This window comes from Osmerus eperlanus, chromosome 28, assembly GCF_963692335.1.
Source record: "Osmerus eperlanus chromosome 28, fOsmEpe2.1, whole genome shotgun sequence".
Classification (NCBI taxonomy): Eukaryota; Metazoa; Chordata; class Actinopteri; order Osmeriformes; family Osmeridae; genus Osmerus; species Osmerus eperlanus.
In genome coordinates this window covers 119,439-144,615 of record NC_085045.1, presented here as the reverse complement: position 1 = coordinate 144,615, position 25,177 = coordinate 119,439, and the positions used below count along the sequence as shown (strand labels likewise).

At 46.7% G+C, this 25,177-nt stretch overlaps 2 protein-coding genes across 6 annotated transcripts; one reads left to right on the top strand and one right to left on the bottom strand.

The window, feature by feature from the left end:
* Nucleotides 1-328: 328 nt before the first annotated feature.
* Nucleotides 329-9,834, top strand: erap1b (endoplasmic reticulum aminopeptidase 1b). Its single transcript, XM_062454914.1, has 19 exons — nt 329-572; nt 841-1,390; nt 1,489-1,627; nt 1,771-1,905; nt 2,151-2,271; nt 2,969-3,123; nt 3,525-3,638; nt 3,761-3,892; nt 4,916-5,047; nt 5,121-5,201; nt 5,315-5,472; nt 5,687-5,766; nt 5,843-6,026; nt 6,878-7,034; nt 7,158-7,342; nt 7,972-8,133; nt 8,237-8,377; nt 8,837-8,918; nt 9,038-9,834. Exons 2-19 carry the CDS (start codon nt 888-890, stop codon nt 9,233-9,235), a joined length of 2,859 nt encoding a protein of 952 aa, XP_062310898.1. The 5' UTR covers nt 329-572; nt 841-887; the 3' UTR covers nt 9,236-9,834.
* Nucleotides 9,446-24,447, bottom strand: gtf2h2 (general transcription factor IIH, polypeptide 2). 5 transcript variants are annotated; one of them, XM_062454921.1, is made up of 16 exons: nt 24,132-24,447; nt 23,620-23,718; nt 23,359-23,436; nt 23,041-23,077; nt 22,781-22,867; nt 20,862-20,912; nt 20,715-20,769; nt 20,369-20,474; nt 20,198-20,288; nt 19,955-20,042; nt 19,569-19,676; nt 18,271-18,334; nt 13,458-13,561; nt 11,482-11,581; nt 11,311-11,350; nt 9,446-10,702 (listed from the first exon to the last, which is right to left on the bottom strand). In XM_062454921.1, the coding sequence occupies exons 2-16, from the start codon at nt 23,673-23,675 to the stop codon at nt 10,592-10,594; spliced, it is 1,176 nt and encodes a 391-aa protein (XP_062310905.1). In that variant the 5' UTR covers nt 23,676-23,718; nt 24,132-24,447; the 3' UTR covers nt 9,446-10,591. The 5 variants fall into 5 exon arrangements, with proteins under 5 accessions (XP_062310905.1, XP_062310902.1, XP_062310904.1 ...); XM_062454918.1 differs by having other exon boundaries at nt 23,620-23,740; nt 24,132-24,446; XM_062454920.1 differs by lacking the exon at nt 24,132-24,447 and adding an exon at nt 23,833-24,094.
* Between the last annotated feature and the right edge of the window lie 730 nt (nt 24,448-25,177).

Here is a 25,177-nt window from a genome sequence, read left to right as displayed (position 1 = left end):
CCCTGTCTCTACCTTTCCTTCCACATACCCTGTCTCTACCTTTCCTTCCACATACCCTGTCTCTACCTTTCCTTCCACATACCCTGTCTCTACCTTTCCTTCCACATACCCTGTCTCTACCTTTCCTTCCACATACCCTGTCTCTACCTTTCCTTCCCCAGCCACTGGCCTTCTGTTGTGAACAAAATGTCTGTATGACGTTTCTCTTATCAACACATTCAGAATTAAGTGTGAAATTGGTCACCCCAAATGTAACGAAATGTAATAAGCTTTCGAAAAGTAGTGCCCTCTAGTGTGTACTCCGACTTCTGCTGCTAGTGTGTCGTCGCCGTCTGAAGCGGTTCAACTTCCTGTATGGGTTAGGATGTTTTCATTTAATTCAACGATGATTTGTACGTCCATCAAGTCATAGCCCGTTATCAGTGACACCGTTTTAAGTAACGGTGCATCGCAAGCTGAAAATGACAATGTCCCGGCATGCACGTCTCTTCCTAGTCCAGTTTATTTTCACTTTCATAATCAAATCTTTTTTGGGCCACCTGGCTGCTGATTGCGTATCCCGGAGTGAGACGGTAGGCTATTTATAAAATATACATTGTGCCCGCTCAATATGTTTATCTATTTCACACCAATGTTCAGTGTTAGAGTCAATAGCTTCATTAGTTAATATCAGTGTTTTAAAAGCGTTATATCGTATGAATTGAACTGATAAACTGAAATCGAAACCTGTCCAGGTCCGTTTCATTCGAAAGACTTGCTGAATGTACTAGTGTAAATATATCACAGTTGAAGTGTCGTTGACCATTCGTGATATTGTATGCCGTCTTTGGTCTCTTCTAGTTAAAGGCTTTGTGAGAGGTGTGACGGCTGGAGTGAGTGTCGGCGTCATGTTCATCGTACCTGTCCTCGTGCTCCTGCTCCTGCAACACGATGAGCTCACGTTAGCAGCGCAGCTGCCAGGACACAGCGGGATCAAGTCTCCATCCTTTGCCCCTTTGGCTACAAACGGCCAACCGTTCCCGTGGGACAGAATGAGGCTCCCAGAAACGGTTTCTCCTCTCCATTACCATCTCCTCATCCACCCTAACCTGACCACTCTGGATTTCAGTGGCTCTGTCCTCATCGAGCTGGAGGTGCACACAGACACCCACAGCATCATCCTTCACAGCAAGGACCTCCAGATATCTAGCGCTGTGCTGTTGGCAGCAGAAGGTTCCAGGCCTCTTCAGGTGCTGGAATATCCCGCCTTCCAGCAGCTAGCCCTGCTGTCTGACGCTGTGCTGACCAGGAGGGGGCACTATGAGGTGTATCTGGAGTTTGGTGCCAACTTGTCTGACAGTTTCCATGGGTTTTATAAAAGTACTTACCGCACCAGTGAGGGAGAAGTCAGGTAAAAAAAATTACAACTACATGGATGTCGTTTTAATAATTTACTATACTAATCATTCATTAGAATATATTAGAACAAAGTTTCTTCCTCCATGTCAGAGTTGTGGCGTCCACCCAGTTCGAAGCCACCAGTGCACGTGCAGCGTTCCCCTGTTTTGATGAACCTGCGTTCAAAGCCAACTACACGATCCGCATCCGGCGAGAACCCCGCCACAACGCCCTCTCCAACATGCCCATGGTAACATGTCACTGTAACAACTGCTGCTCTGAAAACAAAGCACGAGAAGATTTAAGATTTCATTCTGATCTGTCTCTCTCCATCTCATCTCTTTCTCATCTCCACCTGCATCCCTTCTCATCTACATCCCTTCTCCATCGCAGGTGAAAATGGTGGTGTTGCCAGGCGGCCTGTTGGAAGACCACTTTGACACCAGTGTGAGAATGAGCACCTACCTGGTGGCATTTATTGTGTCTGACTTCCTGTCTGTCAGCAAAACCACCCAGCACGGGGTCAAGGTGAGGAGGTCCCCACATTCACCCCCCTCCTGTTTCGCAAATATCAGAGGTTGTGCATAGTGGATAGACTGAAGAAGATAACTCATTGGAGCCTTTGACATGTGTTGCTTTGTATAAAAGCGGCTGCTAAATTAACAAAGTGCATTACTGTGGGTTAGGGCATTAGGGTTAGGGCATTACAAGGACCAGGCCAGGACTGGACTTCATACATACTGTTGTTTTCTAACCTCACATTATTCTGCTAGATTTCAGTATATGCTGTACCAGACAAGATTGACCAGACTTCATTTGCTCTCGACGCTGCAGTCAAGCTGCTGGACTTCTATGACGACTACTTTGACATCCCCTACCCTCTTCCCAAGCAAGGTGTCTGCAAGTAGCACCCAGTAAAATGCATAGTATAATTATACTACCGTATTTTCCGCACTATAGGGCGCACTGGATTATAAGGCGCACTGTCAATGAATTGTCTATTTTCAATCATCATATATAAAGCGCACCGGACTATAAGGCGCATTAAGCGAAACAAATCCATATTATGGTGAAGCACAGTATGTATTACTCTGCGACGCTCCTGACTACGGTAGCCGTAATGGTGCAAGCGGTGCAGCTTTGTAGTTTACCAAAGTCGTACTAAAACATTTTGACAGAGCGCCGTGTACCACACAAAATCGCTTCGAGGTCAGTAAGCACAACCAGAATTAATCCATATATAAGGCGCTCCGGATTATAAAGCGCACTGTCGTTTTTTGAGAAAATTAAAGGCTTTTAAGTGCGCCTTATAGTCCGGAAAGTACGGTATATACTATCTAGTGTTTAAGTATAACAATACTACCCAGTATGTAAGTATTCATAGTAGTCCCTTGCTTTCCAGTAATAGTTTGTCAAAAAGGTTTATAAAGGTTTTGTGTTTGACTGTTGAAATCACTCATTGACTTGTTTTTGGTAAATAATGTTAAAACTGTAGCACTGAGGAAAATTGAGATTTCCTTGACAATGAAGACAACACTATAAATCAAATATATGCTGATATTAAAATAGCTTGTTGACGCTGTCTCTACAGACCTGGTGGCCATCCCAGACTTCCAGTCTGGAGCGATGGAGAACTGGGGTCTGACCACCTATCGAGAGTCAGGCCTCCTCTTCCACCCCAACAAGTCCTCCGCCTCCGACAAACTGGGCATCACCATGGTGATTGCCCATGAGCTGGCCCACCAGGTAACAGGGGTCCTGTCTGCTCACCTGATGTCACCCTTCAACCACCACATCTTAGATACACAATGTTAATGCCTGCATCTTAGATACTACACAATGTTAATGCCTGCATCTTAGATACTACATAATGTTAATGCCTGAAAGTGCAGGGCCTTGGTCTCAGAAGGACTTTCATGGTTGAATAAAGGGTAATATATATATTTTAACCGTGCCTGGTAACTGAGATGTGGCAACTCTGACCACCGAAATACTGTTCTGAGCTGACCGGTTCTGTTGCATTTTCTATTTATGTTGCTTTGGATGCTAAATTAATGAATGACAAATGTAATGTAACATGTATGTTTAAGTTAATATAAATGGTGCCAGTGTTCTAACTGAGGCTGTCCTCCACTTGCCCTGACCAGTGGTTTGGTAACCTGGTGACCATGCAGTGGTGGAACGACCTCTGGCTGAACGAAGGCTTCGCTAAGTTCATGGAGTTTGTGTCTGTCAATGTCACCAACCCAGAGCTACAAGTGGTGAGAGATCCATAACTAGGCTGAATGTAACTCTGGTATGAAGCACACATACCTCACTTGCCTGTCTCTTAATATTCTCCCCCTCTCTCCCCCTCTCTCCCTCTCTCTCTCTCCGCTGTCAGGATGACTTCTTCTTGGGGAAGTGTTTTGAGGCTATGGAGGTGGATTCTCTAAGCTCTTCACACCCTGTCTCCTCTCCTGTGGAGAACCCCACCCAGATCCAGGAGATGTTTGACGACGTGTCGTACGACAAGGTCCGCCTCCCCATCCACCTCCCGTCAGGTCAGACTGTCCATGCAGGCCTTCTAACCCTAACCCATCCACGTCAGGTCAGACTGTCCATGCAGGCCTTCTAACCCTAACCCATCCACGTCAGGTCAGACTGTCCATGCAGGCCTTCTAACACTAACCTCCCATCAGGTCAGACTGTCCATGCAGGCCTTCTAACACTAACCTCCCATCAGGTCAGACTGTCCATGCAGGCCTTCTAACCCTAACCCATCCACGTCAGGTCAGACTGTCCATGCAGGCCTTCTAACCCTAACCCATCCACGTCAAGTCAGACTGTCCATGCAGGCCTTCTAACCCTAACCCATCCACCTCCCATCAGGTCAGACTGTCCATGCAGGCCTTCTAACACTAACCTCCCGTCAGGTCAGACTGTCCATGCAGGCCTTCTAACACTAACCTCCCGTCAGGTCAGACTGTCCATGCAGGCCTTCTAACACTAACCTCCCGTCAGGTCAGACTGTCCATGCAGGCCTTCTAACACTAACCTCCCATCAGGTCAGACTGTCCATGCAGGCCTTCTAACACTAACCTCCCGTCAGGTCAGACTGTCCATGCAGGCCTTCTAACACTAACCTCCCGTCAGGTCAGACTGTCCATGCAGGCCTTCTAACACTAACCTCCCATCAGGTCAGACTGTCCATGCAGGCCTTCTAACACTAACCTCCCGTCAGGTCAGACTGTCCATGCAGGCCTTCTAACACTAACCTCCCATCAGGTCAGACTGTCCATGCAGGCCTTCTAACACTAACCTCCCATCAGGTCAGACTGTCCATGCAGGCCTTCTAACACTAACCTCCCATCAGGTCAGACTGTCCATGCAGGCCTTCTAACACTAACCTCCCATCAGGTCAGACTGTCCATGCAGGCCTTCTAACACTAACCTCCCATCAGGTCAGACTGTCCATGCAGGCCTTCTAACACTAACCTCCCATCAGGTCAGACTGTCCATGCAGGCCTTCTCCACATCTGTGCCACTGTGTTTCCAGGGCGCCTGTATCCTGAACATGCTGAGAGACTTCCTGACGGCTGAGGCCTTTAAGATCGGCATTGTTCGCTACCTCAGACGCTACAGCTTCCAGAACACTGTCAACAGCCACCTGTGGGAAAGCCTGAGCAACGTGAGTGTGTTTGCTCACCTCTTGGCTCTGGTGGTGTCTTATGGTTCTGTACTGATGTAACTGAGCTCCACAGATCTGCCAGGGGGATGATCTGGATGAAGGCCGGCTGAAAGGAGAGTTTTGCTCCCAGGCCCAGCGCCAGTCTGATGCGTCTGTAAGTGAACGTGGCTCCCAGGAGATTCTTCAACATAGGTTTTTGACCCGTATACGGTGCTGTCAGTGTACTTCAACACAGGTTTCTATATTGTTTGGCTACTGTGTGTGTAGAAGTGGTACTCTGAGGACGAGCTGGATGTGAAGACCATCATGGACACCTGGACCCTGCAGGAGGGCTTCCCCCTAGTCACGGTGGAGGTCAGGGGTCGTGAGGTCACACTGAGCCAGGAGCGCTACCTCAAGACTGACGATCCTTCCCTCACAGAGGGGTACGTTCCCTGACTGAGAATCCTGCTGCATACCAGGAAGGGGTTAGGTCCAGTACTGTTACATACTGGGAATGTGTCACACTGGCTGTCTGACCTTGCAAGCATGCTTAGTTTTTGCCACCAATATGTAATTTTAGGAGAGGATTTCTGTGCTGTTATCGTTATGTAATGCTGCAGGTTAATGGTCATAGTGTTGGTCACGTGTCCTCCATAGCTTCCTGTGGCAGGTCCCGCTGACCTACATCACCAGCGCCTCCAGCACCATCCAACGCTTCCTACTCAAGACCAAGACTGGTGAGTTTCAGACAAGGTCAGGAGGAGGTCAGAGGTCAGACTTGAGTAAACAATCCAAGGTGCTTCCTGTCCCCAGCTGTGCTGTACCTGCCAGAGGAGGTGGACTGGGTGAAGTTCAACGTGGACATGAGCGGTTACTACATGGTGCACTACGAGGGCCGGGGCTGGAGCGCCCTCACCCAGCTGCTCAGGCACAACCACACCGCCCTCAGCAGCAATGACCGCGCCAGCCTCATCAACAACGCCTTCCAGCTCGTCAGGTCAGCCATTAGTCAGGATCTGGAGAGAGCTTGTCTCTTAACTGGACAGGAAGGATGATTTCAGTTGAATACTTTTTTGACTGTCTGGACTAGAGGTCACCTCATATGACCTCTAGTCAAAACTGACAGACAAATAGCATTCCTAAACTTCATCCATGTCCAGACAGTCAAAAAAGTATTCAACTGAAATCATCCTTCCTGTCCAGTTAATAGACAAGCTATGAGGTGACCTGAGGTGCCTGTTTCCTGAGGTTCATGTAAGATCATTACAAAGGATATTCTTGCATACAGGTTAAAACCAAATATTTTGTCAATGTATCAATAGTGTATTGATATCAAATGATAAGATTGTGACCTTGTGTCCCTCCAGTGTGCAGCGTGGGGAAGGGTTGGAAGTGGTGTGGGGTTAGAGTTAGGATTAGGTGGGATGTATGGTAACCCTAACCCTGCTCTCAGCGTGGGGAAGGGTTGGAAGTGGTGTGGGGTTAGAGTTAGGATTAGGTGGGATGTATGGTAACCCTAACCCTGCTCTCAGCGTGGGGAAGGGTTGGAAGTGGTGTGGGGTTAGAGTTAGGATTAGGTGGGATGTATGGTAACCCTAACCCTGCTCTCAGCGTGGGGAAGGGTTGGAAATGGTGTGGGGTTAGAGTTAGGATTAGGTGGGATGTATGGTAACCCTAACCGTGCTCTCAGCGTGGGGAAGGGTTGGAAGTGGTGTGGGGTTAGAGTTAGGATTAGGTGGGATGTATGGTAACCCTAACCCTGCTCTCAGCGTGGGGAAGGGTTGGAAATGGTGTGGGGTTAGAGTTAGGATTAGGTGGGATGTATGGTAACCCTAACCGTGCTCTCAGCGTGGGGAAGGTGAGTCTGGACGTGGCCCTGGAGTTGTCGCTCTACCTGTCAAAGGAGACGGAGATCATGCCTGTCACCCAGGGTCTGGGGGAGCTAGTGCCCATCTACAAGCTGATGGAGAAGAGAAACATGCTGGACCTGGAGAATCAGATGAAGGTACGGATGGGGTCTAAGACTGTGTACAGTGTGTGTGGGGGTGAGAGAGAGAGATAGACTGTGTACAGTGTGTGTGGGGGTGAGAGAGAGAGAGGTGTTAGCAGCAACATACCTTTTTCCCAGGGCTACATAGTGGAGCTGTTCCAGGAGCTGATTGATCGTCAGACATGGAGCGACGAGGGCTCCGTCTCCCAACGCGTGCTGAGGAGCTACCTGCTGCTGTTTGCCTGCGTCAGGAACCACCCCCCTTGCGTCGCTACGGCATCACGGCTCTTCACCCGCTGGAGGGAGTCTGACGGCAACATGAGGTTAGAAGTCACCAAGCATCTCACCTCTCGTCACTGACCTTGGAGTTTTAGGCCCAATCCCAATATCCCCCCTGAACCCCAAACACTCACAGACTTACTTGACGTCACATGGTTAGTGGTTGAATGCAAGAGGCTGCAAGGGATCAAAATGCTGTAATTAGGAATGGGACAGCACTTTGTGGCAGTATCGGCAAAATAGTAATGTTGTTGGATCAAATCTGATGAAAGCACATCAAAGGACAAACTACACACAGCTCTGGCTATATTAACCATCAGTGAGTTGTGTTTAAAGTTACATGTTAACTTTTATTTCTGACTATGTTTACTTCAGCGTTGGTTGCTCCATCAATGATTGTTCGTTTACCGTTCTTCTTGTCTTATGAGGCGGGTTTGCCGGGACCTTTCTCTCGCTACCGGGTGTTCCTGGTAACCCTTGTGCTTCACGTTACAACGCTGTGAATTGTGGGCAATTCCCTTAGGCAAAGTCTGCAAAAATGCAGACTTACGAAAAGGGTGCATAAAGGGCTCAAAATGCCTGAGAAAAAACCCTGCACCTCAAAGTCTGTGAGGGTGGACATTGGGATTGTGCCTTAGTTAGCAGACAATAAAACTGTTTTGACCCTTCCCAGCCTCCCTAGTGACGTCAGCATGGCAGTGTTTGCCATCGGCGCCCGTACTCCAGATGGCTGGGACTTCCTGTTTGAGAAGTACCGGCAGTCTATGCACACCTCTCTGAAGAGCCGTATCAAGTCAGCCCTGACCATCAGCCCTCTGCAGGACAAGCTACAGTGGTGAGTTGATACACGATGGAGACAGAAGACAACTTACATGTTTCACTCTGAAAGCATTTGCTGTAAACCTGACAAGATCTCCTCCTTGCTCCTCCTCTCCCAGGGTGATGGAGCAGAGTCTCTCAGGAGAGGTGATGAAGACTCAGGACCTTCCTCACGTGGTCATCTCCATCAGCAGGAACCCCAGAGGCTTTGCACTGGCCTGGGACTTCCTCCGACACAACTGGCTCTCGCTGATCAGGAAGTACGAACACATAGACTGTCCCTGGTCAGGAAGTACGAACACCTAGACTGTCCCTGGTCAGAGGTATAAACACCTAGACTGTCCCTGGTCAGAGGTATAAACACCTAGACTGTCCCTGGTCAGGAAGTACGAACACTAGACTGTCCCTGGTCAGAGGTATAAACACCTAGACTGTCCCTGGTCAGAGGTACAAACACCTAGACTGTCCCTGGTCAGAGGTACAAACACCTAGACAGTCCCTGGTCAGAGGTACAAACACCTAGACTGTCCCTGGTCAGAGGTACAAACACCTAGACTGTCCTTGGTCAGAGGTATAAACACCTAGACTATCCCTGGTCAGGAAGTATGAACATATTGACTCACTCTCCCCAAAGCCTCTGTTGCTGCTGTCAGTTTTTGCAGGTTGTGTTGTTGTGAGGATTCATCATGTGACCCTTAACTCATGACCTTCCTCATTAGGTTTGACCTGGGCTCTCATTCTATTGCTGGAATGGTGAATGGAGTGACAAACCAGTACTCCACCAGGGAGAAGCTGGAGGAGGTAGGTTTGGAGACAGACCTGTATTTAGTAAATAGAAGGATTTGTTGTGTCTGAGTCAAAAATGTAAGTATTTATACTTAACTTGTGTGTGCGTTGTGGTGCATTTGTGCTCTCCTCAGGTGCATAGCTTCTTCGGAGGTCTGACTGAGGAGACGGGGGCGAGTCTGAGGTGCATCCAGCAGACCAGCGAGACAATCCAGGAGAACATCCGCTGGATGGACAGACACCTGCCTCTGCTGCAGGCCTGGCTGAACCGACGCAACCCCGGCCCCGGACCCAGCTCCACCCCAGCACCACAGAGACATGTGGACTTATAGTGGGCTCTTAGACTAAAATCAAATGGGTCTGACAGAGTATCTTTGGTAAAACGCTGAAAATCGTTGCGAGATGTCTCTTCTGAAACAGCCCAGACTGAGAGTCAGCTGATAGTCTGGGTTAGTTACCAGTCCCCTCTCCAGTTCAGAGCTCTGCACCACTAACAAACGTGTGGTTTGTCAAACTAGTTTAATCCATATCAAATTATTAAAAAGTGACAATGCTGACAATACCCTTCTCCACCACTTTTTAAACTTTTGCCATCCAGCTTACTACTGTTTGCAGTGTTTCAGGGATGTATTTGTGGCTCTAGGTGTGATATGTGAGGTGTTTTTTGTGTGTGTGCCTTCCTTAGTGACCTGCCTGCTTCCTGGAGAATCTCAGGGGATTTCCTAAGATGTTAGTTGCCTGGGTAACTGGTCTCTAGAGAAGCAGATCACAGGGCTGCAGTTCTGCTTTAGTTTATGAAGAATAACTAACTCCAAGATCCGCCTTTTTAGGTGTTAGAGGCAAGTCAGAAATGTATTTCATACCATCATTCCATAATTGAAAATATGTTTGTGTCATTTTGTGATGAATGAAAATAAAGCCCTAGTTGAGATGTGGTCATAGTACATGAAGATGCCAGACAGACACGAAAGCAACCAGTTTGAAAAAGAGCTCAACCAGTTTAGACTTGCACACAGCATTTAGAAAAAGAGCTCAACCAGTTTAGACTTGCACACAGCATTTAAAAAAAGAGCTCAACCAGTTAAGACTTGCACACAGCATTTAGAAAAAGAGCTCAACCTGTTTAGACTTGCACACAGCATTTAATAAAGAGCTCAACCAGTTTAGACTTGCACACAGCATTTAGAAAAATAGCTCAAGTTTATTGTCAAGGTTTGGTCCATTGTCCTGATACTAGAGCTTTAACACTAACAACACTTTAAACAGGAAACATCAACATACTTTAAAAGGCCAAATTACTGACACTTCCTGAGTCACAAGAATGTTAGTCTCCGTTGACACAAGAGGAAACATCTACTTGAAAATAGACTGAAAAGGTTCCATGAAATACTGGCAGAGTTGGAAACACACCTCTTGTAATGCAGAGAAGTCTGACGTATCTAAACCCAACCCCATCTATAGTCTCTAAGGAAACACTTTCTGCAGCTGCCCACCTGTGGTACACTCAAATCTGCTCTCCACTTTTAGCAGGAAGAGTTACGATCACACATTTACCAGGAGTTAAGCTTCCTCAGATACACAAGTCTGGGGTCTCAAACACCAGGGTTGGGGCTCAAATCTGCTCTCGAGGACAAGCAGGTGCTGACTCAGAGCAGAAAAGCATGTGGCTGCAGTTCGACCTGCTGCCCTCAGGGGGCGCTGTGTGAGTGGATGCAGGAGGGGCAGCAGTGCAGGGTGTCATGGATGAACAGATCACACTCCACACAGAACACACTGTTGCACACAGGGCAGGTGAACACCTGCACACAGGAACAGAGAAGAGAGTGATACCAAGAGAACGAGAAAGATAAAAAACGGTAATGTGATTGTCATCGAGATACAACAATTTGGTGTGTGAAGGTGATTGGGTTAAACTGTCCTGCATGTTTGGTGTGTGAAGGTGATTGGGTTAAACTGTCCTGCATGTTTGGTGTGTGAAGGTGATTGGGTTAAACTGTCCTGCATGTTTGGTGTGTGAAGGTGATTGGGTTAAACTGTCCTGCATGTTTGGTGTGTGAAGGTGATTGGGTTAAACTGTCCTGCATGTTTGGTGTGTGAAGGTGATTGGGTTAAACTGTCCTGCATGTTTGGTGTGTGAAGGTGATTGGGTTAAACTGTCCTGCATGTTTGGTGTGTGAAGGTGATTGGGTTAAACTGTCCTGCATGTTTGGTGTGTGAAGGTGATTGGGTTAAACTGTCCTGCATGTTTGGTGTGTGAAGGTGATTGGGTTAAACTGTCCTGCATGTTTGGTGTGTGAAGGTGATTGGGTTAAACTGTCCTGCATGTTTGGTGTGTGAAGGTGATTGGGTTAAACTGTCCTGCATGTTTGGTGTGTGAAGGTGATAAGGTGATTGGGGTTAAACTTACACTTTTATCTTTCAGCTCCCCTTGGCACGCGTGGCAGAACCTGAAACAGTAGAGCAGGTGTAAAGACTGGGGGTTAGGGGTGCATATTAGAAGGGTTAGGGGTGTATAGTAGAAGGGTTAGGGTTAGGGGTGTATAGTAGAAGGAGAACGTGTTAGTGTGGTGTGTCCCACCTCTCTCCTCCATGCTGTAGGGGACCCTCCTGGAAGGTGTTCATGGGGAACAGGTGGTGGAAGGAGCGGGCCAGGTGAGGGGCAGAGACCAGCGTCAACCCTGAGGAACACTGCACCATCACAAGCTGCTGGTTCACTCACTCTCACACACACACACACACACACACACACACACACTCTCTAACACTAACCTAACCCTACCACACACTCTGCACTACACAGGAAGCTCTGTGTAGAACATATCACACACTCTGCACTCCACAGGAATCTCTGTGTAGAAACATACCACACACACTGCACTCCACAGGAATCTCTGTGTAGAAACATACCACACACTCTGCACTCCACAGGAATCTCTGTGTAGAACATACCACACACTCTGCACTCCACAGGAAGCTCTGTGTAGAACATACCACACACTCTGCACTCCACAGGAAGCTCTGTGTAGAAACATACCACACACTCTGCACTCCACAGGAAGCTCTGTGTAGAAACATACCACACACTCTGCACTCCACAGGAAGCTCTGTGTAGAAACATACCACACACTCTGCACTCCACAGGAAGCTCTGTGTAGGAACATACCACACACTGCACTCCACAGGAAGCTCTGTGTAGAATACCACACACTCTGCACTCCACAGAAAGCTCTGTGTAGAACATACCACACACTCTGCACTCCACAGGAAGCTCTGTGTAGAAACATACCACACACTCTGCACTCCACAGGAATCTCTGTGTAGAAACATACCACACACTCTGCACTCCACAGGAATCTCTGTGTAGAACATACCACACACTCTGCACTCCACAGGAAGCTCTGTGTAGAACATACCACACACTCTGCACTCCACAGGAAGCTCTGTGTAGAAACATACCACACACTCTGCACTCCACAGGAAGCTCTGTGTAGAAACATACCACACACTCTGCACTCCACAGGAAGCTCTGTGTAGGAACATACCACACACTGCACTCCACAGGAAGCTCTGTGTAGAATACCACACACTCTGCACTCCACAGAAAGCTCTGTGTAGAACATACCACACACTCTGCACTCCACAGGAAGCTCTGTGTAGAAACATACCACACACTCTGCACTCCACAGGAAGCTCTGTGTAGAAACATACCACACACACTGCACTCCACAGGAATCTCTGTGTAGAACATACCACACACTCTGCACTCCACAGGAAGCTCTGTGTAGAACATACCACACACTCTGCACTCCACAGGAAGCTCTGTGTAGAAACATACCACACACTCTGCACTCCACAGGAAGCTCTGTGTAGAAACATACCACACACTCTGCACTCCACAGGAAGCTCTGTGTTGAAACATACCACACACTCTGCACTCCACAGGAAGCTCTGTGTAGGAACATACCACACACTCTGCACTCCACAGGAAGCTCTGTGTAGAATACCACACACTCTGCACTCCACAGAAAGCTCTGTGTAGAACATACCACACACTCTGCACTCCACAGGAAGCTCTGTGTAGAAACATACCACACACTCTGCACTCCACAGGAAGCTCTGTGTAGAAACATACCACACACTCTGCACTCCACAGGAAGCTCTGTGTAGAACATACCACACACTCTGCACTCCACAGGAAGCTCTGTGTAGAAACATACCACACACTCTGCACTCCACAGGAAGCTCTGTGTAGAAACATACCACACACTCTGCACTCCACAGGAAGCTCTGTGTAGAACATACCACACACTCTGCACTCCACAGGAAGCTCTGTGTAGAACATACCACACACTCTGCACTCCACAGGAAGCTCTGTGTAGAACATACCACACACTCTGCACTCCACAGGAAGCTCTGTGTAGAACATACCACACACTCTGCACTCCACAGGAAGCTCTGTGTAGAACATACCACACACTCTGCACTCCACAGGAAGCTCTGTGTAGAACATACCACACACTCTGCACTCCACAGGAAGCTCTGTGTAGAACATACCACACACTCTGCACTCCACAGGAAGCTCTGTGTACTTGGCGTGGCACTGAGGGCAGAAGAATCCTCCTAGAGACAGAGATGGATCACTGCTGCTGTCCAGGTGCCTAGCAACACACACACTCACTGTTAGTATACACACACATATACAAACTGCTGCTGTCCAGGTGCCTAGCAACACACACACACACACATTCACTGTTAGTATATATACACCTATACACACTGCTGCTGTCCAGGTGCCTGGCAACACACACACACTCTCTCATTGTTAGTATATACACGCTGCTGCTATCCAGGTGCCTAGCAACACACACACACACTCTCATTGTTAGTATATACACACTGCTGCTATCCAGGGGCCCGTTCTCCGTACGTCGCTAACTCAGTTAGCTGGATTTGATTGTTGACGATTTGTCATTATCTTGGATTGTTCGGTTCTTCGAAGCTCATCCTGGACTTGCTGTCATAGCAACAGGTCCGTAAGCTGGTTTATTTTATGTAAACACGAATAGATTGAGGCTTTACAAGCAGAGGTGATACAGGAAGTCTGTCACAGACATGTCTTGTCCGTTTTTACTACAGGAACCTGTTGCAGAAGGTGCAAGAATAATTAGCAGAATTTAACATGAAACCGAATTAATTGCTCATTGCGTGATAGATAGGCTCCTTAAGCACAGCGCGATATTATGCTAGCCTATACTTTTTGAGAGGATAGCCTATCGTTTTTTTGTGAGGGTGTCATTTACATAATACATTTGTTGAAACCACATCATAGGACATTAAAGATGATAAATGAAAATATGAAAGTATGAAGAAAAAAAAAAACATAGGCCTAGCTTACTGTAATAAGCGATAAAACGCGTCACTCCTCTACATTTAATTTGGTCTGCTACTTTTTGCCAGCCCTCTTTCTTGGATTTTGCAGACTTTGAGGTGTTCCCTGGCGTTCTGATAAAATCTTCAAATTCGGAGTAACCTTCGAACAAGCTGTTGCTCTGTTTCTACTATCGATACATACCCCTTTTAGACCAACGTATAACTCAATCCAGCTATACTAATCATAAACAACATGGGTGTTCGAAGAACCGAATTAGCCAGATCATGATAAGCAAGATGGTGTCATCTTGGATGTGTCATTTGATCTCGGATGTAATAAGCGACGTACGTAGAACGGGCCCCTGGTGCCTAGCAACACACACACACTCATACTGTTAGTATACACACACATATACACATTGCTGCTGTCCAGGTGCCTGGCAACACACACACACTCATACTGTTAGTATACACACACATATACACACTGCTGCTATCCAGGTGCCTAGCAACACACACTCATACTGTTAGTATACACACACATATACACACTGCTGCTGTCCAGGTGCCTGGCAACACACACACACTCTTAATATATACACACAGTAAATATATACACACATGCATACATACTAAATATATACACACACACACAGTAATGAATGATAAGATCATTGTAATGAAGCAGAACTTGTTCTACAGATTGTGACTAACAGACATCATGGGTCTACGTGCTTAAGGCATGTGTGTATGAGGTAACCCTAGGGTAACCCTAACAGACATCATGGGTCTACGTGCTTAAGGCATGTGTGTATGAGGTAACCCTAGGGTAACCCTAACAGACATCATGGGTCTACGTGCTTAAGGCATGTGTGTATGAGGTAACCCTAGGGTAACCCTAACAGACATCATGGGTCTACGTGCTTAAGGCATGTGAGTATGAGGTAACCCTAGGGTAACCCTAACAGACATCATGGGTCTACGTGCTTAAGGCATGTGTGTATGAGGTAACCCTAGGGTAACCCTAACAGACATCATGGGTCTACGTGCTTAAGGCATGTGTGTATGAGGTAACCCTAGGGTAACCCTAACAGACATCATGGGTCTACGTGCTTAAGGCATGTGTGTATGAGGTAACCCTAGGGTAACCCTAACAGACATCATGGGTCTACGTGCTTAAGGCATGTGTGTATGAGGTAACCCTAGGGTAACCCTAACAGACATCATGGGTCTACGTGCTTAAGGCATGTGTGTATGAGGTAACCCTAGGGTAACCCTAACAGACATCATGGGTCTACGTGCTTAAGGCATGTGTGTATGAGGTAACCCTAGGGTAACCCTAACAGACATCATGGGTCTACGTGCTTAAGGCATGTGTGTATGAGGTAACCCTAGGGTAACCCTAACAGACATCATGGGTCTACGTGCTTAAGGCATGTGTGTATGAGGTAACCCTAGGGTAACCCTAACAGACATCATGGGTCTACGTGCTTAAGGCATGTGTGTATGAGGTAACCCTAGGGTAACCCTAACAGACATCATGGGTCTACGTGCTTAAGGCATGTGTGTATGAGGTAACCCTAGGGTAACCCTAACAGACATCATGGGTCTACGTGCTTAAGGCATGTGTGTATGAGGTAACCCTAGGGTAACCCTAACAGACATCATGGGTCTACGTGCTTAAGGCATGTGTGTATGAGGTAACCCTAGGGTAACCCTAACAGACATCATGGGTCTACGTGCTTAAGGCATGTGTGTATGAGGTAACCCTAGGGTAACCCTAACAGACATCATGGGTCTACGTGCTTAAGGCATGTGTGTATGAGGTAACCCTAGGGTAACCCTAACAGACATCATGGGTCTACGTGCTTAAGGCATGTGTGTATGAGGTAACCCTAGGGTAACCCTAACAGACATCATGGGTCTACGTGCTTAAGGCATGTGTGTATGAGGTAACCCTAGGGTAACCCTAACAGACATCATGGGTCTACGTGCTTAAGGCATGTGTGTATGAGGTAACCCCAGGGTAACCCTAACAGACATCATGGGTCTACGTGCTTAAGGCATGTGTGTATGAGGTAACCCTAGGGTAACCCTAACAGACATCATGGGTCTACGTGCTTAAGGCATGTGTGTATGAGGTAACCCTAGGGTAACCCTAACAGACATCATGGGTCTACGTGCTTAAGGCATGTGTGTATGAGGTAACCCTAGGGTAACCCTAACAGACATCATGGGTCTACGTGCTTAAGGCATGTGTGTATGAGGTAACCCTAGGGTAACCCTAACAGACATCATGGGTCTACGTGCTTAAGGCATGTGTGTATGAGGTAACCCTAGGGTAACCCTAACAGACATCATGGGTCTACGTGCTTAAGGCATGTGTGTATGAGGTAACCCTAGGGTAACCCTAACAGACATCATGGGTCTACGTGCTTAAGGCATGTGTGTATGAGGTAACCCTAGGGTAACCCTAACAGACATCATGGGTCTACGTGCTTAAGGCATGTGTGTATGAGGTAACCCTAGGGTAACCCTAACAGACATCATGGGTCTACGTGCTTAAGGCATGTGTGTATGAGGTAACCCTAGGGTAACCCTAACAGACATCATGGGTCTACGTGCTTAAGGCATGTGTGTATGAGGTAACCCTAGGGTAACCCTAACAGACATCATGGGTCTACGTGCTTAAGGCATGTGTGTATGAGGTAACCCTAGGGTAACCCTAACAGACATCATGGGTCTACGTGCTTAAGGCATGTGTGTATGAGGTAACCCTAGGGTAACCCTAACAGACATCATGGGTCTACGTGCTTAAGGCATGTGTGTATGAGGTAACCCTAGGGTAACCCTAACAGACATCATGGGTCTACGTGCTTAAGGCATGTGTGTATGAGGTAACCCCAGGGTAACCCTAACAGACATCATGGGTCTACGTGCTTAAGGCATGTGTGCATGAGGTAACCCTAGGGTAACCCTAACAGACATCATGGGTCTACGTGCTTAAGGCATGTGTGTATGAGGTAACCCTAGGGTAACCCTAACAGACATCATGGGTCTACGTGCTTAAGGCATGTGTGTATGAGGTAACCCTAGGGTAACCCTAACAGACATCATGGGTCTACGTGCTTAAGGCATGTGTGTATGAGGTAACCCTAGGGTAACCCTAACAGACATCATGGGTCTACGTGCTTAAGGCATGTGTGTATGAGGTAACCAGGGTAACCCTAACAGACATCATGGGTCTACGTGCTTAAGGCATGTGTGTATGAGGTAACCCTAGGGTAACCCTAACAGACATCATGGGTCTACGTGCTTAAGGCATGTGTGTATGAGGTAACCCTAGGGTAACCCTAACAGACATCATGGGTCTACGTGCTTAAGGCATGTGTGTATGAGGTAACCCTAGGGTAACCCTAACAGACATCATGGGTCTACGTGCTTAAGGCATGTGTGTATGAGGTAACCCTAGGGTAACCCTAACAGACATCATGGGTCTACGTGCTTAAGGCATGTGTGTATGAGGTAACCCTAGGGTAACCCTAACAGACATCATGGGTCTACGTGCTTAAGGCATGTGTGTATGAGGTAACCAGGGTAACCCTAACAGACATCATGGGTCTACGTGCTTAAGGCATGTGTGTATGAGGTAACCAGGGTAACCCTAACAGACATCATGGGTCTACGTGCTTAAGGCATGTGTGTATGAGGTAACCAGGGTAACCCTAACAGACATCATGGGTCTACGTGCTTAAGGCATGTGTGTATGAGGTAACCCTAGGGTAACCCTAACAGACATCATGGGTCTACGTGCTTAAGGCATGTGTGTATGAGGTAACCAGGGTAACCCTAACAGACATCATGGGTCTACGTGCTTAAGGCATGTGTGTATGAGGTAACCAGGGTAACCCTAACAGACATCATGGGTCTACGTGCTTAAGGCATGTGTGTATGAGGTAACCAGGGTAACCCTAACAGACATCACCGGTGTACCTACGCCATGCTGAATGCTGGTCTGGGCTCCTGGTCAGACAGCGAGGCCATGGTATGCTGGGGGAACCCTGCCAGGGACAACAACAATCAATTATTGTATTTTATTCATACAACATATTCACAGGACACAAGCATTCTACATGCATGACTAAGCTAGGGCAAAGCCATAGCGAGAAAGAGTTGCGTCAACACAGTGTCAGGAAGCTAGGTGGTCATGTGGTCACAAAGCCGAGCGGGATGGAGAGACAGGGTTAGGGTTAGGGACTCACCGAAGCCACTGCGGAGCTCCACAGAAATAGTTTTTGGGTAACTACTGAACTAAATAATATGTGTATTGGTAGCTGAAGATGTGGGATCTCTATAATATTCATGGGTTATGGTAAACTAACTAAAAGTGTTAAGTTAAGATTGCTAGCTAATGTCCTATGCAGAGCCAGAGAAAAATTGAGTTGACGCAACTATTTGTTGTTTCTATGGCTCTGCGTTACTCATACTAGTCCCCAGTACAGTACAAATCATTTGATGCTGGGATATACAGAACAGAAATGACATGGGAGGGGGGGTGCATTTCAGGGCAGGGCTGTAGAAACTGTAGACAGGTGAGGTAGCTGCAGTCAGACAGGTGAGGTAGCTGCAGACAGACAGGTGAGATAGCGGCAGACAGACAGGTGAGATAGCGGCAGACAGGTGAGATAGCGGCAGACAGACAGGTGAGTTAGCGGCAGACAAACAGGTGAGATAGCGGCAGACAGACAGGTGAGATAGCGGCAGACAGACAGGTGAGATAGCGGCAGACAGACAGGTGAGATAGCGGCAGACAGACAGGTGAGATAGCGGCAGACAGACAGGTGAGATAGCGGCAGACAGGTGAGATAGCGGCAGACAGACAGGTGAGTTAGCGGCAGACAAACAGGTGAGTTAGCGGCAGACAAACAGGTGAGATAGCGGCAGACAGACAGGTGAGATAGCGGCAGACAGACAGGTGAGTTAGCGGCAGACAAACAGGTGAGATAGCGGCAGACAGACAGGTGAGATAGCGGCAGACAGACAGGTTAGGTAGCTGCAGACAGACAGACGAGGTAGCTGCAGACAGACAGGTGAGATAGCGGCAGACAGACAGGTGAGATAGCGGCAGACAGACAGGTGAGATAGCGGCAGACAGACAGGTGAGATAGCGGCAGACAGACAGGTGAGATAGCGGCAGACAGACAGGTGAGGTAGCTGCAGACAGACAGGTGAGGTAGCTGCAGACAGACAGGTGAGGTAGCTGCAGACAGACAGGTGAGGTAGCTGCAGACTAACCCATCCTGATGAGGGAGCACTCTGCAGAGGAGCTGGCTGGAGGAGGCTTCACGTGGAACATCAATAGCTCCTTGAAGTGGCTTTCATCCAGGATCACATGGTATGACCCTGTCACCGGGGAAACACGTGGAACCAAATTAATTGATATAGCATTTTGTTTTAGGAAAGTCACACAACAGACACTATTCTGAATTTAATTTATCACTGCATTTTTATAAATACTCCTTCCTTCTGTCCTAGTCGGTAATGTGTGTGGATGGGAAGCGTTAGGTACTAGTCCTTCCCCTTTCCCAATACTGGTTTAACTTCATCACCCTCCATGGGAACAAGCTGCTGCTTGTTGAAGCTTCTCATCACAGTGTTCTGCAGCAGAGGTGGTTCCTCACCTCCGGTTTCTCGCGTTAGCACCGTGCATACGCGCACCTCAGCAGACAGGCCGATCACAGACACACGGATCTTCAGGGACTTCAGGGTCTGACCAAACACACACACAATCACACGCACACAGACACACACACACACCAAACAGACGACATGAAGACATGAGGAAGGAAACACGAGGGAGACTAATGAAGACAAACCCTTGTAGAACACCGCAGCATCATGTGAAGAGGGGTGGAGTCTTTTACCTTGATCAGCTCGTAGATGTTTGCTGGGTCACAGGTGGTGAGGCTGCTGAAGATGATCAGAACCTCTCTGCTGGTGTGACCAGGCAGGTGTCTGCAGAGACAAAACTGGCTTAAAACAAACCAACATGTAGGTTGCACAGCATCAATGTACTGCACAGACAGACTTCGTACTTGAGGGTCTGCATCGCCAGAGTGAGTGAGTTGTAGAGAGACGGCTCTCCAACACAGGTCGAGTCCAGCGCTTTCTTCAGGGCTGCAACATGCTTCTTTGGGTTGCCTAGGGGACAGAGCAACACAATGAACAAACCTGTTCTGGTCTTGTCCTGAGCATTGCTGTTATTCTGTTCTCCTCTCCCCCTCTTTCTCTCCTTCTAGTCCCTCTCTCTCTCCCCTTCCTCTCTTTACTCTTTACCCCCTACTCTCCCTCTCTCTCTCCCCTCCACCCTCCCTCTCTGAATATGAACCAGTATCCATCAGCTGACAGCTGCATGTGTCTGAGGAGACTGAGGAGACTCACCTGCCAGATCTGTCAGCTTCTCTGCCCTTTTATTCTTGGTGGTGATGATGCCAACCTAAATACAACCACAAGTCATGAAAAGGAAAGTTGTCTCAATGGGTCACATTCAAAGGTTTGACTGAAGGGGTGGGCACAGCAGACACTTGCCTGGCTGATAGGGTTCTGGTCAAAGTACTCCTCCACAAAAAACTCAATCAGCTGCAAAGTAGAAGAGGAGTCAGTTTACCAGTCAGTCTATCAATACATCAACTATACAAATGGTCTCCATTATTATCGTAGCCTTACACTGGGATCAATATTATTGTCTTCATGTATCCTTACCTTGAGGGTGGAGGTGAGCTACAGTCAGGTCCATAAATATTTCGACATTGACACAATTTTCATCATTTTGGCTCTGTATACCACCACAATGGATTTGAAATGAAACAATCAATATGTGCTTTAAGTGCAGACTTTCAGCTTTAATTTCAGGGTATTTACATCCAAATCAGGTGAACGGTGTAGGAATTACAACACATTTTATATGTGGCCCCCCCCTTTTTAAGGGACCAAAAATAATTGGACAAACTAACATAATCATAAATCTAATTGTCACTTTTAATACTTGGTTGCAAATCCTTTGCAGTCAATGACAGCCTTTAGTCTGGAACCCATAGACATCACCAGACGCTGGGTTTCGTCCCTGGTGATGCTCTGCCAGGCCTCTACTGCAACTGTCTTCAGTTCCTGCTTGTTCTTGGGGCATTTTCCCTTCAGTTTTGTCTTTAGCAAGTGAAACGCATGCTCAATTGGATTTAGGTCAGGTGATTCACTTGGCCATTGCAGAACATTCCACTTCTTTGCCTTAAAAAACTCTTTGGTTGCTTTCGCAGTATGCTTCGGGTCATTGTCCATCTGCACTGTGAAGCACCGTCCTATGAGTTCTGAAGCATTTGGCTGAATCTGAGCAGATAATATTGCCAGAAACACTTCAGAATTCATCCCACTGCTTTTGTCAGCAGTCACATCATCGATAAATACAAGGGAACCAGTTCCATTGGCAGCCATACATGCCCACGCCATAACACTACCTCCACCATGCTTCACTGATGAGGTGGTATGCTTTGGATCATGAGCAGTTCCTTCCCTTCTCCATACTCTTCTCTTCCCATCATTCTGGTACAAGTTGATCTTGGTCTCATCTGTCCATAGGATGTTGTTCCAGAACTGTACAGGCTCTTTTAGATGTTTTTTGGCAAACTCTAATCTGGTCTTCCTGTTTTTGAGACTCACCAATGGTTTACATCTTGTGGTGAACCCTCTGTATTTACTCTGGTGAAGTCTTCTCTTAATTGTTGACTTTGACACAGATACGCCTACCTCCTGGAGAGTGTTCTTGATCTGGCCAACTGTTGTGAAGGGGTTTTTCTTCACCAGGGAAAGAATTCTTCTGTCATCCACCACAGTTGTTTTCCGTGGTCTTCCGGGTCTTTTGGTGTTGCTGAGCTCACCAGTGCGTTCTTTCTTTTTAAGAATGTACCAAACAGTTGATTTGGCCACACCTAATGTTTTTGCTATCTCTCTGATAGGTTTGTTTTGATTTTTCAGCCTAACGATGGCTTGCTTCACTGATGGTGACAGCTCTTTGGACTTCATATTGAGAGTTGACAGCAACAGATTCCAAACACAAATACCATACTTGAAATGAACTCTAGACCTTTTATCTGCTCCTTGTCAATGAAATAACGAACTCCCTTTATGAGGGAATAACATACACCTGGCCATGGAACAGCTGAGCAGCCAATTGTCCAATTACTTTTGGTCCCTTAAAAAGGGGGGGGCCACATATCAAATGTGTTGTAATTCCTACACCGTTCACCTGATTTGGATGTAAATACCCTGAAATTAAAGCTGAAAGTCTGCACTTTAAGCACATCTTGATTGTTTCATTTCAAATCCATTGTGGTGGTATACAGAGCCAAAATGATGAAAATTGTGTCAATGTCCAAATATTTATGGACCTGACTGTATATACCTTGAGGGTGGACGTGAGCTATATACCTTGAGGGTGGAGGTGAGCTATATACCTTGAGGGTGGAGGTGAGCCTGTTGGGTTTCAGGTCCTGGTCCTCCATGGTTCTTGAGGTGTCAATTACCACATACAGGTGCCTCATCTTGGAAGCACAATCACATGTCATGATGTTGGAAATAAGTCTAAAGTAAGAGAGGTCAACCCACTCTAACCCTCACACTCTACAGCATACACCATCTCATAACGATGGACAGGGAGACAGAAAGTGACATGAAATCATGAGGAAAAAACACAAAGCCAACCTGTCAAACTCACCATCCCAAGGCGCACCTGTCCATGACTCTCAAACACCCTGTGTGGATACAATGCCAGGAGATTAACTTTAAGGTAAATAAAACGACATTAACATGTTTACATTCTATTTAATTAGCTGACGTCATATCCAAAGTGACATCAAAATAGTGCATGAAGATAGTACAGCAGAAGATCAAGGATCAGAAGTAGACAGTTCTAACTTCTTCTAGTCAGAATCAAGGAGGTATTTCCTAGGCTCAGTTACCACATCTCAGCTGTCAGACAGTGCAACAACAACATCAAACAATAAGAGAGGAATCTCTCCTCCAACAGACACACCTTTTCCTTTTGGCCTGGAAGAGGATGTCTTCCACGGTGGCTTTGAGAGACCCCGACTCATCCTCCTTGAGCACTTCCCTGTGAGCGAGACAGAACACACAACAACAAGCTAATGATGTCAGTCGGCCAACACAACAGGCTGATGATCAGTGTTATACAATGACAATGGTGGTGGTGGTGGTGGGGTCAGCAGGCCAACAACAACAGGCTGATGGTTCTGCAAGGTGGGGGAGACATGCGTCCCAGTAAACAGAGACTCACCATGTCCGCTCGTATCCTCCCTCCCAGCGTTTAGCTCTCTCTGGCTCCTCATCCATGACAGGGGTTCCCTTTCTTCTGCCGGACACTGACGGTAACTATCTGCAGTCGAAGAAAATTCTTTCTACGGGATTAATACGTGGACATGAATTTGTAACAGATAGTTAAATAGATACGATAGCTAGTTCTAAAACTAAACAAGACGCCGAAACTTACAAACAAGAACTGGGAAATTATATTCGACTGCTTGTTTACCAAATCAGCGTATATATATATATTCACGCTAGACTCTTGTTTCCAATGGAACAAAAAAAATCGCAAAATCTCACAAGGTTAGCCTATCTTTCGTCTTCCATGCTCTAGACTAAAAACCTGCCCGGTGCAGTGAAAGACTGGTCCTCCGGATACATGCTTCGCACACGGAGTTCCGCATTTAATATTTTGTTACCAACTTATAATTCATTAAATATTATTATCTATGTTACTGTATAGGAATAATAGTAAATGTAATATACATCTTAACTGGGTGAGGTTAGTCAACTGACATTAAATGTTGAGTGACGAAGTCTTCGACAATTCGTTTCTTGTCAAATCCGGCTCTGTATGCAGTTGCTGGAGCTAGTTTCTGAGTATTGCTTTGTTTTCAACGAACGCTCGGCGGCGAACTCACGAACTTCAGTCGTGTTCATACTTTTTTTGTTGCCGCAAACTGTCAATACTGCCGGTCCGGTCGTTTCAGCAGTTTGGAGTGGCCAATTGTTTTCAGCAAGTTTGTATTGTGGACCTCCGGCAAATTATTGTCCGTTTCAGAAATCCATTCCTGTATTCTGATCTACTGTGCACAACAATGCTAATTGTTGCGGCAGGTGTAGGTAGGCATTACCGAGGGCATTGCGAGTTCGGCTTTCAGTCGAAACAAAGCCTGGTCAAAATATTCACAAACCTGAGAAACGAGGGTACCGAAGTAATACATGGAGATATATATCCTGTAAAATAATTCAAACGGTGCAAAAAGTTATATACTTAAGAAGAGCTTTATTTAGCTTGATAATCAGCCGACAAACGACAGTTGATGTGAGGATATAGTAGCCTATTACTCAATAAATAAATACAAAATTAATCATAGATTTAGATGCATTAGACACACTGGTTAAAATAATTAAACAATAAATTAGAAGACAGACACACTTGTAAAGACAAACCCAACCGAAGCTACATTATTATTTAAAAGCTTATTGAACCTTATAAAAAGAAAGTTTCTGCATAGATGTAAAATCTGTAAAATAGAATTGTGTTTTAAGCCTGCTAGTAGGTCAACAATACTGCATGACTGTGTTTACATCCAAATCACAAACTGACAACGGGTGAAAATAAATATAATTTCAATAGTGAAGACGCATTTGTATCTGGGCAGGGTGACATAAGCTGAGCTAGTCTTGTGTATAACCCTAACCCTAAAATCTCAGTGGTAAATGGTTATTTCCCCCCCAGAAAGCTAAGGTAAAGCGGTAAAGGATATATGGAAGCCCTCATAAAACAAAAGTTAGGAGACGGAAATAAA